Here is a 21,972-nt window from a genome sequence, read left to right on the forward strand (position 1 = left end):
TGGTGTAACTGGGTGATGTGCGTTAAGGAGGGCATGTGATGTAATGAGCACTGTATATTATATAAGACTGATGAATCACTGACGTCTATCTGAAAGCAATAATACATTATATGTTAATTAATTGAATTGACTATAAATAAATAAATAAAGCAAGCAAATAAAATAACAATAAAAGAAAATCTGACTTCTGTGGTTGTTAGTGAGAGATGGAGGAAAAATTTTATTCAGACTTAAGTGAATTTTTTTAATGAGTTTAACAAAATCTATTTTGTTAAGTGTTAAATTTTTTTGCTTTTGTGGTAACTTCATATTTAATATAAGGGAAATTTGGGGTTTGAAAAGATTCTTGTCTTTAGAAGAATAAGTTTTGTGAGGGAGGGACATTAATCAAATAATCACATAAATACACGTATAGATTGCGAAAAGTACAGGGAATAAATGCTTACTCATTTTTTCAATATGAAGTAAATGTATCCTATAAATGTAGATAAAATACCATTTATGTTTCTGAAGTCTAATTGATGTAATCAGAAGTTAATAAATTTATTTTCATTACAGAATAATTTTAAAAATACACATAGCACAGAGACTGGTATTTCAAATACTTATGTATCTCTCTGCTTCAGTAGTTCTCTGCATGCTGTGTTTTTTTGTTTAGATAAAAATTGTATAAATTTGAGGTGTACAACATAATGATTTGATTTATGTATACACAGTGAAGTCTACTGGATTATCTTGGCTTCTTTTATCATATCTCCCCAGGTAGTTATGTACCTGTAAATTTTATAAGAAGTATTTATTGTCTTATTTATTTATTTTTAAATGTATTTTTTTAAAGATTTTATTTATTCATTTGAGACAAAGAGACAGAGAGAGAGAGAGAGACAGAGACAGAGACAGAGAACATGAGCAGGGAGAAGGGCAGAAGGAGAGGGAGAAGCAAGCTCCCCGCTGAGCCAGGAGCCCGATGTGGGGCTCAATCCCAGGACCCTGGGATCATGACCTGGGCCGAAGGCAGACGCTTAACCATCTGAGCCACCCAGGCGCCCCTATTGTCTTATTTTTTTATGTATATTTTTTCTTATAAACTCATCATTGGGGTGAGAAGAATCTGTTCAGTTCAGAATTTTGAACTTTCCTTAAGATAGTAAATTATTTTTGGTTTTTACTTTTCAGATTACAGGAATTGACTGTTTGTTCAGAAGACAATGTTGATGTTCATGATATAGAATTGTTACAGTATATCAATGTGGATTGTGCAAAATTAAAACGACTACTAAAGGGTAAGTTTAAATGTAAGATATATTTGAGACTAATCACTGTGAGTGAAAAACCAGTGTTTGAATGTATGAATTGTCCTAATTGTGTTGAACTAGAACATCAAAGTGGATTTTATAATGCAAATGTCCTTGTGAAATGGATAATAATGCTTAATGGTTCAATAATTTTTGAGCCTTTGAAAACAAAAAAATGAGTATCTTAAATCTTGGTAATGGAAAGTTTTGTTCAACTACAAGTTTTGCTTTAACAAAGAGAACATACAGGGGCTGTTACTTAATTTTTCTAGAATTTTATTTCTTAAGGATAGTTATAGGTTATAGAAGTTATCTGTTTAGCTGTTGTAGTGCTAAAAGCAGATTGTTTAGCAGGATATCAAAGTTCCATTGCAGAATGGAACCAGAAGATTGTGATTTTATGACAATAGGAGGAATTGAGACGGGCATCTCATTTCTGATACTTGTGTTTTCACGTCTGTTACTGACTTTCTGACTGACTTTGCAGAATTAGAGTCTCTTACCTTTTCAGTGCTTTTTGCTTCCTTGTAGAACATTTCAGTTATAATCCCATCTGGTGACATTATAATGCTTAATATGTGATTTCATTTATTTTTTAAAGATTTATTTCAGAGAGTGAGAGAGGGGGGGACGGGAAGGGGCAAAGGGAAAGAGAGAGAGAAACCCAAGCAGACTGTGCGCTGAGCTTGAGCCAGATGTGGGCTTGCTCCCATGACCCGAGATCATGGCCCCAGCTGAAACCAAGAGTGGGACACCTAACCAACTGTGCCACCCTGGCGCCCCTTAATATGTGATTTTAAAGCTTTGGAAAATGCTTTGCAAGATTATGTTGATTAAAATAAACAGTCTCAAGGAATTGAGAGAATTTTTGTGGTAAGCATGAAAGTGTTAATTAAATAAAATATTAATGAACATTATTAATAAACTGAGTATAAATACTAAATTCACTTCACAAAAATTGTTTCTTAGTTTTGTGTAATATTGGATCCTAGCTAATTTAAATGTGAATCCTTACAGTATATGATTCACACTTTTTAATTTTACTTTGTATATTGATTAAGGAATTATGAAAAATGTTTTTAGTGTCTGACCTAAAAGAAGATTTAGTTCTGTTAACTGTGAAAACCTCAACAGTTCTGCAATGTAATTGTCAAAACACCGTGTTTATTGTTTTCTTAACATTTGCTTTAAACTCAGTAACTATTTCACCAGAGATGTAAAAAGGCTGTATCTAGGGGCGCCTGGGTGGCTCAGTCAGTTAAGCGTCTGCCTTCAGCTCAGGTCATGATCTCAGGGTCCTGGGATCGAGCCCCATGTCAGACTCCCTGCTCAGTGGGGAGTCTGCTTCTCCTTCTGCCCCTCGCCCCTTGCTCATGCTTTTGTGCTCTCTCCTCTCTCTGAAATAAATAAACAAAATCTTTAAAAGAAAAAACGTCTATGTAGATCAATACTATAGGGCTGTGTTCTATTTCTATTACCGATTTTAGGTCATTACTATTATAAGACCGAGCAACAATTAAATCACTTTCAGTAACTTTAATAAAGAAATAGAATGGATCATTTTAGCTATTATGTTAAGTGGACAACAATTGTTTTAAACTATAATAAACCACAATTCAGTTCACAGTTGAAATTTTTAAGATCTTAGAGTCTATCATTAAATGTTAGTTAAGGATGATAAAATTTAGAGATTTTCTCTGTGTATAAAATTTAAGAAGTATAAGCAGATTTTTGTGATTTTTCATAACTGTTTAGTGACATTTCAGAAATAAATCTAGTCCTGGTTGCCCATAAGTAGGTACTTGTTTAAAACATCAGTTTTCTTAGAAATGTTTAATCTGTAATAATTAATTTAAATGGTTCCCCATGTCCAAATAAGAGAAACTAAATGTGTAAATAAATGTCTCTTTTTATTGTGATAAGTCATCCCCATTGACTGTAACCGCCTCATGAACGTAAATTTAGAGTATAGCTGATAAATGTGTAAAGTATAAAAATGCCAGTATTAAATAGGCCAGCAAAAGTTAGCTGTAGGTGACAATGGTGAAAGGAGTGGAATCTTCCTGTAATATGTTTTAAGTTCACTTTATGAGCACTGGGTGTTATACACAACTAATGAATCGTTGAACACTACATCAAAAACTAATGATGTCCTATATGTTGGCTAACTGAACATAATAAAAAATAAATAAATAAAACACACAGCATTTGTTAAGAAACTGTGTTCAAGAAACCATGCTAAGTGCTAGGATTACAAAGATTAATAAAGTATTGAATCTGTCTCCACGGAGCTCATGGCCTGGTTTATGAGACAAATATATTATTACCAAATTATTTGCAAAGTAATGTGGTAAACTCAGGGTGAGCATATAGTGAGGGAAGAGGTATGTATTTGGGGGTAAGACTGGTTAAGAGGAAAAGAGCAAAATATGGAGGTACAAGAGCCGGCCAGATTGTGTTAATAAAAGCAGAGTGATATTTGTTGCATTTTCAGCATGTGCCACACATTATCCTCTGCAGTTTCGTGCCTTTTCTCATCCATCCTCACAGGAACCCTGTGAAGCACATATTAGTATTATCATCCCCTATGTAGATGAGGAAATTGAGGCGTCAGTATCATTTTCAGGGTCAGACAGCTAGTGAGTGGCACGGGAAGATTCATATCACATCTGCCTGTCTCTAGAGCCAACTGTTACACAATTGTGCTTATGGGTTATATAATTTAAAAAAAAAGTGGCCATGGGAAGTGATGGAAAGGCTTTAAGGCAGGATCAGTGTTTTATTTTAGACATACCACTTTGCTTGAAATTTGCAGGATGGCAAAAGTTTACATGAAGTTCTGGGACTTGGTTGTATAGTAACGTGAGTGAAAAATGAGGGTAGAGCAGGTCTTAATGGAATGGGGGTAGGGTAGATAACCAATTTGGTAATGGTATTTAGGAAGTAGAGTACACCAAAATACATAAAATACATCACCTAACATTTGGTGATTTAGATACGTGAGGTTAAAGAGAAGTATCACCAAGTATTACAGAGCAAGCTGATTGAAGCGGGAAAGGAAAGGAAGGATTGATAGCAGTAAAGAGCATAGCCAAGAAAATGATAAATTTAGTTTTACATCTATTGCCTTTGAGGTATGGGTTGGCTGTCCAGTCAGAAACTTGTACAACTGGAATAATAAAAGGCATATACTTTGGAATTGAGAATAGACTACTGTGTATAACATATTCATGGTGTCGTAAAGGTAAAGTTAATGAACGTGGGAAGGCAAAAAGGCTCAAGAGCGCTTTGAAGTATAATGCCATTATTTGGAAATCAAAGGAGAGCAAGAGCAAGGGAAGTTGTAGGAATACATTTTAAAACTGACTTAGAGAACAAATCACTCAATTCCAAGTCCAGAAAAAAGGACATTTAAATGTTTAGACAGTTTTATTACTCAAAGACTCATCTCTTAGAAAGATATTTATATAAAAATAGTAAGTACCTGTATCCCTCCATTAAAAGTCCATAGGAGGCAACAAAAATAAAAATAAGCAAGTGGGACTATACCAGATTAAAAGCTTCTGCACAGCAAAGGAAGCATCAACAAAATGAGAAGGTAGCTTACTGAATGGGAGAAAATATTTGTAAATCATGTATCTAATAAGAGGTTAATATACAAAATATGTGACAAACTCTTTCACCTCAATAGCAAAAAAACCTCATATTGTGATTAAAAATGGGCAGAGGACCTCAAAAATATCTATTTTTCCAAAGAAGGCCAACAGGTACATGAAAGATGTTCAGCATTACTCATCATCAGGCAAGTGCAAATCAGAACAATGAGGTATCTCCTCACATTTCTTAGAATGGCTGTTATCAAAACAAGAAATAATAAGTTGGTGAGAATGTCCAGTATTGGTGGGAATGTAAATTGGCACAGCTGCCAAGCAAAACAGTATGGAGGTTCCTCAGAAAATTAAAGGGAGAACTACCATATGATCCAGCAATTCCACTTCTTGGTACTTATCCAAAGAAAATGAAAACATTAACTTGAGAAGATATATATACCTGGTGTTCATTGCAGCATTATTTTACAATAGCCAAGGTATGGAAACAATTTCAATATCCATTGACAAATGAATGGATAAAGAAGATGTGAAATATATATATGTATTTAAAATGTACATATATGTTTATACATATGTTTAAAAATATATTTTATATCTTATATATAAGATACGTAAAATGGAATATGTGTATTCTATATTAAAATGGAATATTATTCATCCATAAAGGAGGAGGAAATCTTATCCATTTGTGACAACACAGATGGACCTTGAGGGAATTAATGCTAAGTGAAATATGTCAGACAGAGAAAGACAAATATTGTATGTCTCACTTATATATGGAATCTTAAAAAAAAAAAAAAACAACCAAGCTCATAGATATGGAGAACAGAGTGGTGTTTGCCAGACGTGAGGCAAGGGATGGGAGAGTGAGCAAAACAGGTGAAGGGAGTCAAAAGGTAAAAACTTCCAGTTATAAAAAGTCATGGGGATGTAATGTACAGCATGGCAACTATAGTTAATAGTACTGGATTGCGTATTTAAAAGTTGCTAAGAGAGTAGATCTTAAAAGTTCTCATCACAAGAAAAAAAATTTGTAACTACATATAGTAATGGATGTTAACTAAACTTATTGTGATTATTTCACAATATATTCAAATACTGAATCATTATGTTGTATACCTGAAACTAATATAATGTTGTATGTCAATTATACCTCAGTTAAAACAAGCAAAGTCCCTAGGCGGAGTTTTCTGCCAAAGGACTGTTAACCAGTAAAATAGTTTATAGAAGGTTCATTTTTTCCAGGTATAAATCTTTTTATAGATGGGGACAACACATTTACGGAAGAGGAAATAAAAATATCTAATACATTCATATGGAGAAATGTTTAGTCTTGTTTTTAAAGTTCAGTCCACTATTTTGAACAATCAAATTAGCAAAATAAAAACAAAAACATGTTTTATGATGACAAGAATGTTGATAAGGCTACTTTCATATGCTGCTTGGTGTGAGTGACATTTGGCCCAACCCTTCTGAAAATCAGCTTGGCAATATTTATCAAGAGCCTTAAAAAATATTCATCTCTTTGACCAGATAATTGTACTTCTAGATCTTATCCTAAAGAAATGAATAGTAATATGGAAAATATTTGGATATAAAAGTGTTTATTAGTGTTATTTATAATAATGATATATTAGAAATATCTTAAACATACAATTGGAAAATGTTTAAATAACCAGTGACTTAATATATTGACTTAAATATGCTGAAAGACACCAGAGCATACTTTAACAGACTGTGGCTTTGAAACCCAATTCAATAGTTTGTTAGATCTGTAACCTCAGAAACACAATTTGCTCATTTATAATATCTGAAAATATTAAGATTTTGAAAGAAATACATTAGATTAAAAATACCTGGCTTGTTGTAATTGTTAAGTTATAGCTACTATCATATTTAGAGTCATCATATATGTATGAGGAATTTTTAATGATATGGAAAAAATTTGGGATACTACGTAAAATGAAGAGAACAGGTTTGGTTTAGCCTTTATGATCTCAGTTGTGGTAAATATATTTGTCTTATACTTGCGTACGAAAAGGGATGGAAGAAAGTTCATCACACTGTTACCTGTGATTCTGAATGGTACGAATCATGGATGATGTTTTAAATTCCCCTTAGATTGTTGTGTATTTTTTAAATTTTCTACAATGACCATGTGTTTTATACTTTAAAAATCAATTACTATTAAAAAAAAACAAACCAAGAACCTTTGAAATTCAAGGCATGTTTGCTTTTCAAATTTGTCTTGAGTGGACGTAATCAGTGAGTTTTTGGTTTATATTAATTGTCTTTACCTTCACATTGCTTATAAATAATACTGGAACAAAAGTTTGTATGTAAAAGGAAAGTTTAGTTGGTTTATTTGTTTGTTTTTACAAGTAGCTCTGAATTTGTGTTAACTAATCTTAGAGTTAATTAAAAAAATTTTTTTCCCCCAGAAACTGCATTTAAATTTAAAGCCCTAAAGAAGGTTGCACAGTTAGCAGTTATAAATAGCCTGGAAAAAGTAAGTTATAACCTCTTTGATATTAAAATTTTGTTAAATTTTGCTTGTAAATATTGCTGTCTTTACTATTTGAATCAAAAGTCATGACTTCAGTGATAATATCACATTAATATTTAGGAGGAATGCATTACAATATTCTTATGAAGGAAATAAGAAGTTTGTAATATAATTGGGGCTGTGTGACATTTTGTTTACTATATTTTGAAGATACCCCTGCTTTCATATAAAAGCATATGTTTTGTTATTTATAGGCATTTTGGAACTGGGTAGAAAATTATCCAGATGAATTTACAAAGCTATACCAGATTCCACAGACTGATATGGCTGGTAAGAATAAGATTATTCATCTTTTAAACTCTTCCTTATGAGGTAAAAGCCTATCACTTTCCAGATTATTTATGTTATTAAGGTGCTTTTACATCTTGTCAGCTGATGTCAAATAGGAAATACTATTTTTCTCTTATATTTCAAAATTTCCCTCAATCCTTTTCTTTCCTTTGAGCAAATTTGCAAAAGCAGTTTGGAGTAAAGCTCTCATCTTTAGAGTTGTGGATTTGATATTTGATGGCTCTTCTTTGTAGAGAAGTACTGTTTGTGCTCTGAGGCTTCATTTTGTATTTAGGGAGATGTGTATAAAGTAGTAATATCCTTACTTAGAATCCTTGAGATACAACTGTGATGCAGAGAATACAGAATCCTGGAGAGTATGATGATTCCCTGTGAGAAGCTGTCCAGTCTGCTTCTTGTGTACATCACACTTTGCAAAAGGCCCTGCACATTGAGACGAAACACAAGTTTGTCTGTTCTGGAACGTAACCTTTTCTAGGATGGATCAAGATAGCTCTTTTATTTTTTTTATTTAGTTTTAAAAGATTTATTTATTTATTTGCAAGAGAATGAGAGCGAGAGAGAGCACGGGGGCAGGGGCAGAGGAAGAGAATATCCAAGCAGACTCCAGCTGGGCGTAAAGCCTGATGTGGGGCTTGATCTCACGACCCATGAGATCATGACCTGAGCCAAAACCAAGTCAGACGCTTAACTGACTGAGCCACCCAGGTGCCCCAAAATAGCTCTTTTAATACATAGACAATATAATATTGCTTGTCTGCTTACCTGAAATTTAATTGTTTAAATGAACTTCCAGTTTATCTTTAAAAAATTTGACCTTTGGGTTTTTGGATAGTGCCGGCTTTTAGTTTAATGCCAGAGATATTCTCATTTAGTAATATCATTTAATTGTATTTTTCACATAGAGTGTGCAGAAAAACTGTTTGACTTGGTGGATGGTTTTGCTGAAAGCACCAAACGTAAAGCAGCGGTTTGGCCACTACAAATCATTCTCCTTATCTTGTGTCCAGAAATAATCCAGGATATATCCAAGGATGTGGTTGATGAAAACAACATGAATAAGGTGAGGAGGGCAAAGTTATTTCCATTATGTCCAGATGTCATCTAGTTCATTTTAATCAAGGTGTGTATGACTTTAGGCTTAATATTCTGTAAGCACAATAATTCAGGGGACCATTTCTAATTATGATCACTTTAGGTCTCTTTGTTTGCTGGCCTTGGCAGAGACATACTCATATAAAAATTCTTTTGAAGGGAAAATAAATGATACCCTCATTAATTAAAGATTTTAAAACAATTCTTTAGTTTCATTTTTTTACCAGAGAAGAATAAGTGATACTTCTGTCAGTGTTCAACGTAGTTTCTCTAACAATTACAGCAATGGTTGCCCTATTAGAATCCATCACTTTTGTGTTATTTGCATGTACTTAGTGGTGTATCTGCTTGGTGCTAATGAAATTGTCTAGTAACTATTTTCAGATATTTTAGAACAGTTTTCATAGCATTTTATTAGGAAGGTAGGATACCACATACGCTATCTATAGTGAAATTGGTACTATAACAACTGCTAATTTTAAGGGACTCTTAAAATTTTTTTAAAAATAGAGCAGGTAGGGTGTTAATCTTACTGTTTTATTTGAATTTCTGTATTCAGTTTGTTTTGGTAATTGATTTTTCTTTCTTTGTTTCTTTCTTTCTTTTTTCCCTATTTATTTATTTATTTATTTATTTTTGCCACTTTGGGAGAAATACTTTAGCTGAGTGAACATGAAATGGGCTCCTGCATGACTTGCCTGTGGATGGAGATGTTCAGAATCAGTGGAATGATTCAATACTTTGTAGAAATATTGGATAGGGAATTTATGCAATAGATGGCTAAATAAATGAACTTAGGTAATCCTTTAGAGTTTGTGATGCTGTGGTACTCCACTTAGGTCTGTAGCCTCGCTCTTCCATTGTGAGGATACCGTTTTTCATGTTAGATTGCTTTGGAGCCTGTCAAAAGAATAAATTTTGGGAGGGTTTCTGTTTATTGGGAAAATAAACAGAGGTAAAAAGCTATTATAAATTCAGTATTACTCTTAGGTGAACTTATATTTGAATAATCACAGCTACATCTTTCCAAATGTTTATTGATTATTTGTATATCTTCTATGAATTTCTCATTTTCCACTGAATTTTTTTTTTTTTAAGATTTATTTGAGAGAGAGAGGACAAGTAGGCGGAGGGGCAGAGGGAGAGGGAGAAGGAGACTCGCCACTGAGCAGGGAGCCCGACACAGGGCTCGATCCCAGGACTTTGGGATCATGACCTGAGCCAAAGGCAGACACTTAACCGAGTGAGCCACCCAGGCGCTCGAATTGTTTGTTCTTTATTGATGTGTAGGGTGTGTGTTGTGTGTACACTTTTTACTTAGTTTCTTTTTTTAAACTTTGTTTACGGGTTTTTTTGTTTTGGTTTTTGCTGTTTAGATATTTAAAATTTGTAGTAGTCAACTCTGTCTTTTTCTGTCTCTTAGCTTTTTTGGTCATACTGTTCCTAACCAAGATTTTATTTATTCATTTTATTGAGATATAATTCACATACCATAAAATTCATTCTTCTAAAGTGTACAATTCAGTGGTTTTTAGCATATACAAAAAGTTGTGCAACCGTCACTGCAATCTAATTCAAGAACATTTTTGTCATCCCTGAAAGAAACCTCGTACCTGTTAGCAGTCACTCCTTACTCCTGTCTCACCCTAGACTCTGGCAACTACTGATCTGCTTTCTGTCTCTATGGATTTGCCTATTCTGGATATCTCATATAAATGGAATCATATAATATGTGACCTTTGTATCTGGAACATCCCAAGATTTTTGAAATATACTTTTATATATTTCTTAGTACTTTTCCAGGTTAAAAAACTTAGATTTTAAAATCTTTCTGGATTAAAAAAAAGTATTTTTTTTTTTAATGTATTCTCACTCTTTCCTAGTCACATTACTTATGAGCCAACCAGTATTTGATACGTATCCTTCCTTTTGTATCTACTTGCTCATACAAACATTCAAATGAAAATACACATACATACATAGTGTGGTGATGGTTATATTTTAAAATGAAGTCATATATATATATTTTTAAGTACTCTCTCTACCCAATCTGGGGCTCGAACTCATGACCCTGAGACCAAGAGCCGTATGCTCCACTGACTGAGCCAGCCAGGCATCCCAAAATGAGGTCATTGTATACACATTACTCTGCATCTTGCTTTATCTACCTAAGAGTGTATCTCAGCTGTTCCTCAGAATAGTTGATAACACATTCCTTTAAGTGTTAGGTAATATTCTATTACACTAATGAGCCTCATTTACTCAGCCATTTCACTGTGAATGGATGAATACTTAAATTTTTTTTCAGTTTTTTGTCATTACATTTAATCCTTTAGTAAATATCTGTGTTCATGTATTTTTGTTAACTGATGCTTTTAATTCTATAGAGTAGAATTCCAAAACTGTGATTCTGTGTCAAGGGCATTTGTATTTAAATTTTTTTTAAAGATTTTATTTATTTTAGAGAGGGAAGGAGAGAAGAGTGCCAGCACCCGTGTGTGAGTGAGAGGAGGGGCAGCAGGAGAGGGGAGACAGAATCCCAAGCAGACTCCCCACTGAGTGCAGAGCCTGGCGCAGGGCTCAATCTCATGACCCTGAGGTGATGACCTGAGCCGAAATCAAGAGTTGGATACCCAACTGAATGAGCCATCCAGACGCCCCTGTATTTAAAATTTTTAATAGTTATTCTTAGATTTACATTCCCCAATATTCATCGCATGTCACATTAGAATCAGAATGCCTGTTTTTCTGCATCCTCACCAGGACTGCATGGTTGTCAGTCTTCAATGAGATGAAAAAGAGTACCTGATTTTACTGCTTATGATTAGTGAGGTTCAGGATCATTTCTGTTTTGTGGTCATTTGTATGTTTTCTTTTGCATGTCTGTTCATTTCCTTTACTTATTTTCCTTTTTAAATTTTTTTTGTCAGTCTCTTTATTAACTTCTGGGACTTTTTGTCTATTAGTCTCTTACTTGATGATACCGTATTTGATTTAGAAGAATGTTTTATAGTTTCCAAATTGTTAAATTTTTTGGTGATTTTTAAAGATTTAATTGTGGTTAGAAAATGGTGGTACATATTTGCTTTAAAAAGTGTTCTGTGGTCACTGGAGAAGAATGTGTATCATTTCTTTAGGGTACAGAATTTAATGTAAATGTTTAAAACTGCATGTAGAGGGGCGCCTGGGTGGCTCAGTCGTTAAGCGTCTGCCTTCGGCTCAGGTCATGGTCCCAGGGTCCTGGGATCGAGCCCCACATCGGGCTCCCTGCTCAGCGGGAAGCCTGCTTCTCCCTCTCCCACTCCCCCTGCTTGTGTCCCTTCTCTCGCTGTGTCTCTCTCTGTCGAATAAATGAATAAAATCTTAAAAAAAAAAAAAAAAACTGCATGTAGAACTGCTCTGTAGCTCTTGAGAACACCTGTAGGGGCTTGAGAGCCCCCTATGAATATGCTGTGGGAAATGCTTGGTTTAGCTGTCTGAGCTCCCCGAACCCTTAAGTAGCCAATAGACTCTGGGCAGTGTGGCAGAACTCCTCCTAGGCATTGGTAATCACACTTAGCTCTTTATTATAAAGCAGGCAAAGAACAAACAACAAACAAATACAACCCTAAGCAGATTAGATCGGGCTCTCATTTACACATTGTAGACTGCGAACTATATGAAAAGTGGTTCTCTTTTTCAGTTTATAGTTTTTGTTATTATTATTTTATTGTGTTTTTATTTCATTAGGGAAGGTAGTATCATGACTCCACACAGTGATCTTTATTATACTTATGAAACAGTAATGAGCTGCTGATCTGAAAAGCTCTGCAGGACAGCCCTCCTCTTTGTGATTTCTTAGGACCTTGGACAGCAAAGACTCTGCCATTTTTAAAACATAGCTTCCATGGAAGTTGATTCTATTCTGCTGACCAGAAGGAAAAACATGGGAAATCATGCTGAGGATTTTTATGGTCAGGCCTGGAAATGGCACACTTTCATTCACATTGCATTGGGTAGAGCTCTGTCACATGGCCACATCTAACTGTAAGAGAACCTGAGAAATGGTTCTCTATATCCCCCAGGAACCAAGAAATGAAGGAGTTAGGAGAGAGAGGAGGAGTCAGGGATGGCTTAGACTGCTGTCTCCCTAGAATTCCCAGTTATTTCTTTATGGGTGCAAAGCTATATATCAGGAGTACCTGTCCATATAGCCAGAATAGTGCTGGCTATATGTGCTGCAAGAAGAGGTGTGGAACCTTAGTTGAACTTGAAGTAAGAATAGAACTTAGAAAGAGAGACAGAGTTGTTCAGGCCAGGGTGATCAAGAAAATGGATGTTCAGAAAAGTTAGCTAGAGGGTGGAAGATTCATGCAGGTGATGATAAGAAATGAAGATGAAGAGGCAGATGTGAGCAATATGGAAGATACTGTGAGCCAGTTGGGGTTGAAACTTTAAGTTTAGGGTTAAAGGTGAGATATGCAAAGTAGTGTTTTTGGCTGATAAAAGGAAATTCCAAAGTGGGAGCTGGGTCAAAATAAATGTGAGTTTATCTTTTAAAATTTTATTTACTTATTTATATTGTGGTAAAATAACCCTAAGTATACAAGTACAAGTGTACATCAAGTACATTCAGTGTTTTGCAACCATCACCATTATCTATTAGTGAACTTTTTTTAGTCCTCTTAAATTCTGTATGTTAAACATAACTTCTCATTCACCCTATTCCTAGCCCCTGGTAGCCTCTATTCTATTCTTGGTTTCTCTCAGTTGCCTATTCTAGGTACCTCATATCGGTGATATCATACAATATTTATCCTTATATGTCTGGCTTATGCCATTTAACATAATATTTTCAAGATTGATCCATTTTGTTGCATGATCAGAATTTCATTCCTTATTGTGGCTGAATAAATATTCCATTGTATGTTATATACCACATTTTGTTTATCTCCTAGAAATTTCTTGTGTGCAGTGGTATTCCATTGTGGTTTTGATTCACATCTTTTTTTTTTAAGTTTTTTTTTTTCTTTAAGTTTATATATTTAGGTAATCCCTACACCCAACATGGGGCTTGAACTCATGACCCTGAGATTAAGAGTTGCATGCTTTTCTGACTGAGGCAGCCAGGTGCCCTGATTTGCATCTTTCTAGTGATTAACAGTGTTGATCATCTTTTCATAAGCTTATTGGCCATTTGTATATCTTCTCTGGAGATGTGTCTATTAAAGTTCTTTGCCCATTTTTTAATTGGGCTATTTTTTGTTGTTGTTGAGTTGTAGGAGTTCTTTACATGTCATAGATGGTAATCGCCTATTAGATATATGATTTGCAAATGTTTTATCCCATTCTGTGGACTGTCATTTTACTTTCTTAATAGTGTCATTTGATACACAAAGGTTTTTCATTTTGATGAAGTCCACTTTATCCATTTTTTTGTTGTTGTTGTTGCTAGTGCTTTTTTGGTTTTATATCCAATCATTGCCAAATCCAATGTTGTAAAGATTTTCTTTTATGTTCTCTTCTAGGAGTTTTATAGTTTTAGCTGTTTAGATCTTTGAGCTATTTTGAGTTAATTTTTATATGTAAGGTAAGGGAAAGGTCTGGCTTCATTCTTTTGCATGTGGATATCCAGTTTTCCCTGCACCTTTTGTTCAAAAAACTGTCCTTTCTCCTTTGAATGGTGTTAGCACACTTGTTGAAAATAATTTGATCCTGTATGCAAGGATTTCTTTCTAGACTTCCTATTCTATTTCATTGGCGTATAGGTCTGTTCTCATACCATTACCACAATGTTTTGATTTTTGTAGCTTTGTAGTAAGTTTTGAAATCAGGAAGTATGAGTCTTCCAACTTTATTCTTTCTCAAGATTGTTTGGGCTATTTCTTGTTACTTGATATCCCATATGAATTTCTGGACGGGTTTTTTCTATTTCTACAAAAAATGCCGTTGGGGTTTTGATAGGGATTGCATTGAATCTGTAGATTGTTTTGGGTACTGTGGACATTTTATCAATGTTAAGTCTTCTAGTCAATGAACATGGGATGTGTTTCCATTTATTTATGTCTTTAATTTCTTTTAACACAGTTTTCATTGTATAAGCTTTCACCACCTTGGTTAATTCCCAAGTATTACGTTCTTTTTAATGCTATCATAAGTGGAATTGTTTTCCTACTTTCCTTTTTAGATAGTTCATTGCTAGTGTCTAGAAATGCAACTGATTTTTATATGTTGATTTTGTATCCTAGAACTTTGCTGAATTTTCTAGCTCTAACAGGTGTGTGTGTGTTTAAGGTGTTCTGCAAATAAGCTTGTATCATCTGAGAACAGAGGCCATTTTACTTCTCCTAATTTGAATGACTTTTTTTTTTTACATTAAGGTTCATTTTTAAAAATTTTTTATTGTTATGTTAATCACCATACATTACATCATTAGTTTTTGATGTAGTGTTCCATGATTCATTGTGCATAACACCCAGTGCTCCATGCAGAACATGCCCTCTTTAATACCCATCACCAGGCTAACCCATCCTCCCACCCCCCTCCCCTCTATAACCCTCAGTTTGTTTCTCTTTTTTTTTTTTTTTTAAAGATTTTATTTATTTATTTGACAGAGAGATAGAGAGAGAACACAAGTAGGCAGAGAAGCAGGCAGAGGGAGAGGGAGAATGATGCGGGACTCGATCCCAGGACCCTGGGATCATGACCTGAGCTGAAGGCAGCCGCTTAACCGACTGAGCCACCCAGGCGCCCCACCCTCAGTTTGTTTTTCAGAGTCCATCGTGTCTCATGGTTCATCTCCCCCTCCGATTTCCCCCCCTTCATTCTTCACCTCCTGCTATCTTCTTTTTTTTCTTTTTTATTCTTAACATACATTGCATTATTTGTTTCAGAGGTACAGATCTGTGATTCAACAGTCTTGCACAATTCACAGTGCTCACCATAGCACATACCCTCCCCAATGTCTATCACCCAGCCCACCCCATCCCTCCCACCCCACCCCCCACTCCAGCAACCCTCAGTTTGTTTTGTGAGATTAAGAATTCCTCATATCAGTGAGGTCATATGATACATGTCTTTCTCTGATTGACTTATTTCGCTCAGCATAACACCCTCCAGTTCCATCCATGTCGTTGCAAATGGCAAGATCTCATTCCTTTTGATGGCTGCATAATATTCCATTGTATATATACATACCACATCTTCTCTTTTTTAAAATATTTTTATTGTTATGTTAATCCCCATACATTATATCATTAGTTTTAGATGTAGTGTTCCATGATTCATTGTTTGTGCATAACACCCAGTGCTCCATGCAGAACGTGCCCTCCTCAATACCCATCACCAGGCTAACCCATCCTCCCACCCCCCTTCCCTCTAGAACCCTCAGTTTGTTTTTCAGAGTCCATCGTCTCTCATGGTTCGTCTATCCCTCTGATTTCCCCCCCCTTCATTCTTCCCCTCCTGCTATCTTCTTTTTTTTTTTTCTTAACATATATCGCATTATTTATTTCAGAGGTACAGATCTGAGATTCAACAGTCTTGCACAATTCACAGCGCTTACCAGAGCACATACCCTCCCCAGTGTCTATCACCCAGTCACCCCATCCCTCCCACCCCACCTCCCGCTCCAGCAACCCTCAGTTTGTTTCCTGAGATTAAGAATTCCTCATATCAGTGAGATCATATGATACATGTCATTCTCTGTTTGACTTATTTCCCTCAGCATAATACCCTCCAGTTCCATCCACGTCGTTGCAAATGGCAAGATCTCATTCCTTTTAATGGCTGCATAATCTTCCGTTGTATATATATACCACCTCTTCTTTATCCATTCACCTGACGATGGACATCTTGGCTCTTTCCACAGTTTGGCTATTGTGGACATTGCTGCTATAAACATCGGGGTGCACGTACCCTTTCGGATCCCTACTTTTGTATCTTTGGGGTAAATACCCAGTAGTGCAATTGCTGGATCGTAGGGTAGCTCTATTTTCAACTTTTTGAGGAACCTCCATACTGTTTTCCAGAGTAGCTGCACCAGCTTGCATTCCCACCAACAGTGTAGGAGGGTTCCCCTTTCTCCGCATCCCCGCCAACATCTGTCATTTCCTGACTTGTTAATTTCAGCCATTCTGACTGGTGTGAGGTGGTATCTCATTGAGGTTTTGATTTGGATTTCCCTGATGCCGAGCGATACTGAGCACTTTTTCATGTGTCTGTTGGCCATTTGGATGTCTCCTTTGGAAAAATGTCTGTTCATGTCTTCTGCCCATTTCTTGATTGGATTCTTTGTTCTTTGGGTGTTGAGTTTGATAAGTTCTTTATAGATTTGGGATACTAGCCCTTTATCTGATATGTCATTTGCAAATATCTTCTCCCATTCTGTCGGTTGTCTTTTGGTTTTGTTGACTGTTTCCTTTGCTTTGCAAAAGCTTTTTATCTTGATGAAGTCCCAATAGTTCATTTTTGCCCTTGCTTCCCTTGCCTTTGGTGATGTTTCTAGGAAGAAGCTGCTGTGGCTGAGGTCGCAGAGGTTGCTGCCTGTGTTCTCCTCTAGGATTTTGATGGACTCCTGTCTCACATTGAGGTCTTTCAACCATTTGGAGTCTATTTTTGTGTGTGGTGTAAGGAAATGGTCCAGTTTCATTCTTCTGCATGTGGCTATCCAACTTTCCCAACACCATTTGTTGAAGAGACTGTCTTTTTTCCATTGGACATTCTTTCCTGCATTGTCAAAGATGAGTTGACCATAGAGTTGAGGGTCCATTTCTGGGCTCTCTGTTCTGTTCCATTGATCTATGTGTCTGTTTTTGTGCCAGTACCATACTGTCTTGATGATGACAGCTTTGTAATAGAGTTGGAAGTCCGGAATTGTGATGCCGCCAGCTTTGCTTTTCTTTTTCAACATTCCTCTGGCTATGCGGGGTCTTTTCTGGTTCCATACAAATTTTAGGATTATTTGTTCCATTTCTTTGAAAAAAGTGGATGGTATTTTGATGGGGATTGCATTGAATGTGTAGATTGCTCTAGGTAGCATTGACATTTTCACAATATTTGTTCTTCCAATCCATGAGCATGGAATGTTTTCCCATTTCTTTGTGTCTTCCTCAATTTCTTTCATGAGTATTTTATAGTTTTCTGAGTACAGATCCTTTGCCTCTTTGGTTAGATTTATTCCTAGGCATCTTATGGTTTGGGGTGCAATTGTAAATGGGATCGACTCCTTAATTTCTCTTTCTTCTGTCTTGTTGTTGGTGTATAGGAATGCCACTGACTTCTGTGCATTGATTTTATATCCTGCCACTTGACTGAATTCCTGTATGAGTTCTAGCAGTTTTGGGGTGGAGTCTTTGGGGTTTTCCACATAAAGTATCATATCATCTGCAGAGAGTGAGAGTTTGACTTCTTTGCCGATTTGGATGCCTTTTATTTCTTTTTGTTGTCTGATTGCTGTGGCTAGGACTTCTAATACTATGTTGAATAGCAGTGGTGATAATGGACATCCCTGCCGTGTTCCTGACTGTAGGGGGAAAGCTCTCAGTTTTTCCCCGTTGAGAATGATATTCGCTGTAGGTTTTTCATAGATGGCTTTTATGATATTGAGGTATGTACCCTCTATCCCTATACTCTGATTCAGAGTTTTGATCAAGAAAGGATGCTGTACTTTGTCAAATGCTTTTTCTGCATCTATTGAGAGGATCATATGATTCTTGTTCTTTCTTTTGTTAATGTATCACGTTGATTGATTTGCGGATGTTGAACCAACCTTGCAGCCCAGGGATAAATCCCACTTGGTCGTGGTGAATAATCCTTTTAATGTACTGTTGGATCCTATTGGCTAGTATTTTGGTGAGAATTTTTGCATCCATGTTCATCAAGGATATTGGTCTGTAATTCTCCTTTTTGATGGGGTCTTTGTCTGGTTTTGGGATCAAGGTAATGGTGGCCTCATAAAACGAGTTTGGAAGTTTTCCTTCCATTTCTATTTTTTGGAACAGTTTCAGAAGAATAGGTATTAATTCTTTTTTTTTTTTTTTTTTTTTTTAAAGTGAAGAGGTTTTTTTTTTTTTTTTTTAAGATTTTATTTATTTATTTGAGAGAGAGAATGAGAGAGAGAGAGAGCGCATGAGAGGGGGGAGGGTCAGAGCGAGAAGCAGACTCCCTGCTGAGCAGGGAGCCCGATGTGGGACTCGATCCCGGGACTCCAGGATCATTTTTTTTTTTTTTTTTTTTTTTTAAAAGTGAAGAGGTTTTTTTTTAGAATAGGTATTAATTCTTCTTTAAATGTTTGGTAGAATTCCCCTGGGAAGCCATCTGGCCCTGGGCTTTTGTTTGTTGGGAGATTTTTGATGACTGCTTCAATTTCCTTAGTGGTTATAGGTCTGTTCAGGTTTTCTATTTCTTCCTGGTTCAGTTTTGGTAGTTGATATATCTCTAGGAATGCATCCATTTCTTCCAGGTTACCTAATTTGCTGGCATAGAGTTGCTCATAATATGTTCTTATAATTGTTTGTATTTCTTTGGTGTTGGTTGTGATCTCTCCTCTTTCATTCATGATTTTGTTGATTTGGGTCATTTCTCTTTGCTTTTTGATCAGTCTGGCCAGGGGTTTATCAATCTTGTTAATTTTTTCAAAGAACCAGCTCCTAGTTTTGTTGATCTGTTCTACTGTTCTTTTGGTTTCTATTTCATTGATTTCTGCTCTGATCTTTATTATTTCTCTTCTGCTGTGTTTAGACTTTATTTGCTGTTTTTTCTCTAGCTCCTTTAAGTATAGGGTTAGGTTGTGTATTTGAGACCTTTCTTGTTTCTTGAGAAAGGCTTGTATTGCTATATACTTTCCTCTTAGGACTGCCTTTGCTGCATCCCAAAGATTTTGAACAGTTGTGTTTTCATTTTCATTGGTTTCCATGAATTTTTAAAATTCTTCTTTAATTTCCTGGTTGACCCATTCATTCTTTAGTAGGATGCTCTTTAGCCTCCATGTATTTGAGTTCTTTCCGACTTTCCTCTTGTGATTGAGTTCTAGTTTCAAAGCATTGTGGTCTGAAAAAAGGCAGGGAATGATCCCAGTCTTTTGGTACCGTTTAAGACCTCATTTGTGACCTAGGATGTGATCTCTTCTGGAGAATGTTCCATGGGCACTAGAGAAGAATGTGTATTCCGTTGCTTTGGGATGGAATGTTCTGAATATGTCTGTGAAGTCCATTTGGTCCAGTGTGTCATTTAAAGTCTTTATTTCCTTGTTGATCTTTTGCTTAGATGATCAGTCCATTTCAGTGAGGGGGTTGTTAAAGTCCCCCACTATTATTGTATTGTTGTCGATGTGTTTCTTTGCTTTTGTTATTAATTGCCTCTTATAATTGGTCGCTCCCATGTTAGGGGCATAGATATTTACAATTGTTAGATCTTCTTGTTGGATAGACCCTTTAAGTAGGATATAGTGTCCTTCCTCATCTCTTATTACAGTCTTTGGTTTAAAATCTAATTTGTCTGATATAAGGATTGCCACCCCAGCTTTCTTTTGGTGTCCATTAGCATGGTAAATGGTTTTCCACCCCCTCACTTTCAATATGGGGGTGTCTTTGGGTCTAAAATGAGTCTCTTGCAGACAGCATATCGATGGGTCTTGTTTTTTAATCCAATCTGATAGCCTGTGTCTTTTGATTGGGGCATTTAGCCCATTTACGTTCAGGGTAACTATTGAAAGATAGGAATTTAGTGCCATTGTATTGCCTGTAAGGTGACTGTTACTGTATATTGTCTGTGTTCCTTTCTGGTCTGTGTTGCTTTTAGGTTCTCTCTTTGCTTAGAGGACCCCTTTCAATATTTCTTGTAGGGCTGGTTTCGTGTTTGCAAATTCCTTTAGTTTTTGTTTGTCCTGGAAGCTTTTGATCTCTCCTTCTATTTTCAATGACAGCCTAGCTGGATATAGTATTCTTGGCTGAATATATCCTGCCAGTCCTTTGTGGCCTGCCAGGTCTCTGTGGATAGGTCTGTTGCCAATCTAATGTTTCTACCATTGTAGGTTACAGATCTCTTGTCCCGAGCTGCTTTCAGGATTTTCTCTTTGTCTCTGAGACTCGTAAGTTTTACTATTAGATGTCGGGGTGTTGACCTAGTTTTATTGATTTTGAGAGGGGTTCTCTGTGCCTCCTGGATTTTGATGCCTGTTTCCTTCCCCAAATTAGGGACGTTCTCTGCTATAATTTGCTCCAATATACCTTCTGCCCCTCTCTCTCTTTCTTCTTCTTCTGGGATCCCAATTATTCTAATGTTGTTTCGTCTTATGGTATCGCTAATCTCTCGAATTCTGCCCTCGTGATCTAGTAGTTGTTTATCTCTCTTTATCTCAGCTTCTTTATTTTCCATCATTTGGTCTTCTATATCACTGATTCTCTCTTCTGCCTCATTTATCCTAGCAGTTAGCGCCCCCATTTTTGATTGCACCTCATTAATAGCCTTTTTGATTTCGACTTGGTTAGATTTTAGTTCTTTTATTTCTGCAGAAAGGGTTTCTCTAATAACTTCCATGCTTTTTTCAAGCCCAGCTAGTATTTTTTTTTTTTTTAAAGATTTTATTTATTTATTTGACAGAGAGAGAGCACAAGTAGGCAGAGTGACAGGCAGATGGAGAGGGAGAAACAGGCTCTCCGCTGAGCGGGGAGCCGGATGTGGGGCTCGATCCCAAGACCCCAGGATCATGACCTGAGCCGAAAGCATCCGCTTAACAGACTGCGCCACCCAGGCGCCCCCCAGCTAGTATCTTTAGAGTGATGATTCTGAACTCTAGATCCGACATTGTACTGATGTCCGTATTGAGTAGGTCCCTGGCAGTCAGTACTACCTCTTGTTCTTTTTGTTGAGGTGATTTTTTCCGTCTTGTCATTTTGTCCAGAGGAGAATAGGTGAATGGGAGAACAAAATGCTAACAGGGTAACAACGTCTCCAGAAAATATACTGTAAACAAATCAGAAAGGACCTGAAGCCGGGGGAAAAGAAAGGGGAAGAAAGAAAAAAGAAAAAGAAAAACAAAAGGAAAAGATAAAAACAAACAAATACAGAACAAAAGAAAAAAACAGAATATGATCAAATATGATCAGGCTGGTGCATAGATCAGTGCCACACACTG

The 21,972-nt window shown here is 36.1% G+C and overlaps 1 protein-coding gene across 8 annotated transcripts in view; it reads left to right on the forward strand.

Annotated features, from left to right (window-relative positions):
• NF1 (neurofibromin 1) overlaps positions 1-21,972 on the forward strand; it is a 282,567-nt gene that overhangs the window by 67,692 nt on the left and 192,903 nt on the right. For all 8 annotated transcript variants that reach the window (XR_013446092.1, XM_078068156.1, XM_078068155.1 and 5 more), the window contains exons 5-8: positions 1,177-1,283; positions 7,348-7,415; positions 7,667-7,742; positions 8,669-8,826. Coding sequence is in view for 7 of the 8 variants with exons in the window: in XM_078068156.1 (XP_077924282.1) it covers positions 1,177-1,283; positions 7,348-7,415; positions 7,667-7,742; positions 8,669-8,826 (409 nt within the window). In the remaining variant the exon portion in view is untranslated. The remainder of the gene's footprint in view (positions 1-1,176; positions 1,284-7,347; positions 7,416-7,666; positions 7,743-8,668; positions 8,827-21,972) is intronic.

Source organism: Halichoerus grypus, chromosome 2 (genome assembly GCF_964656455.1).
Source record: "Halichoerus grypus chromosome 2, mHalGry1.hap1.1, whole genome shotgun sequence".
NCBI lineage: Eukaryota > Metazoa > Chordata > Mammalia > Carnivora > Phocidae > Halichoerus > Halichoerus grypus.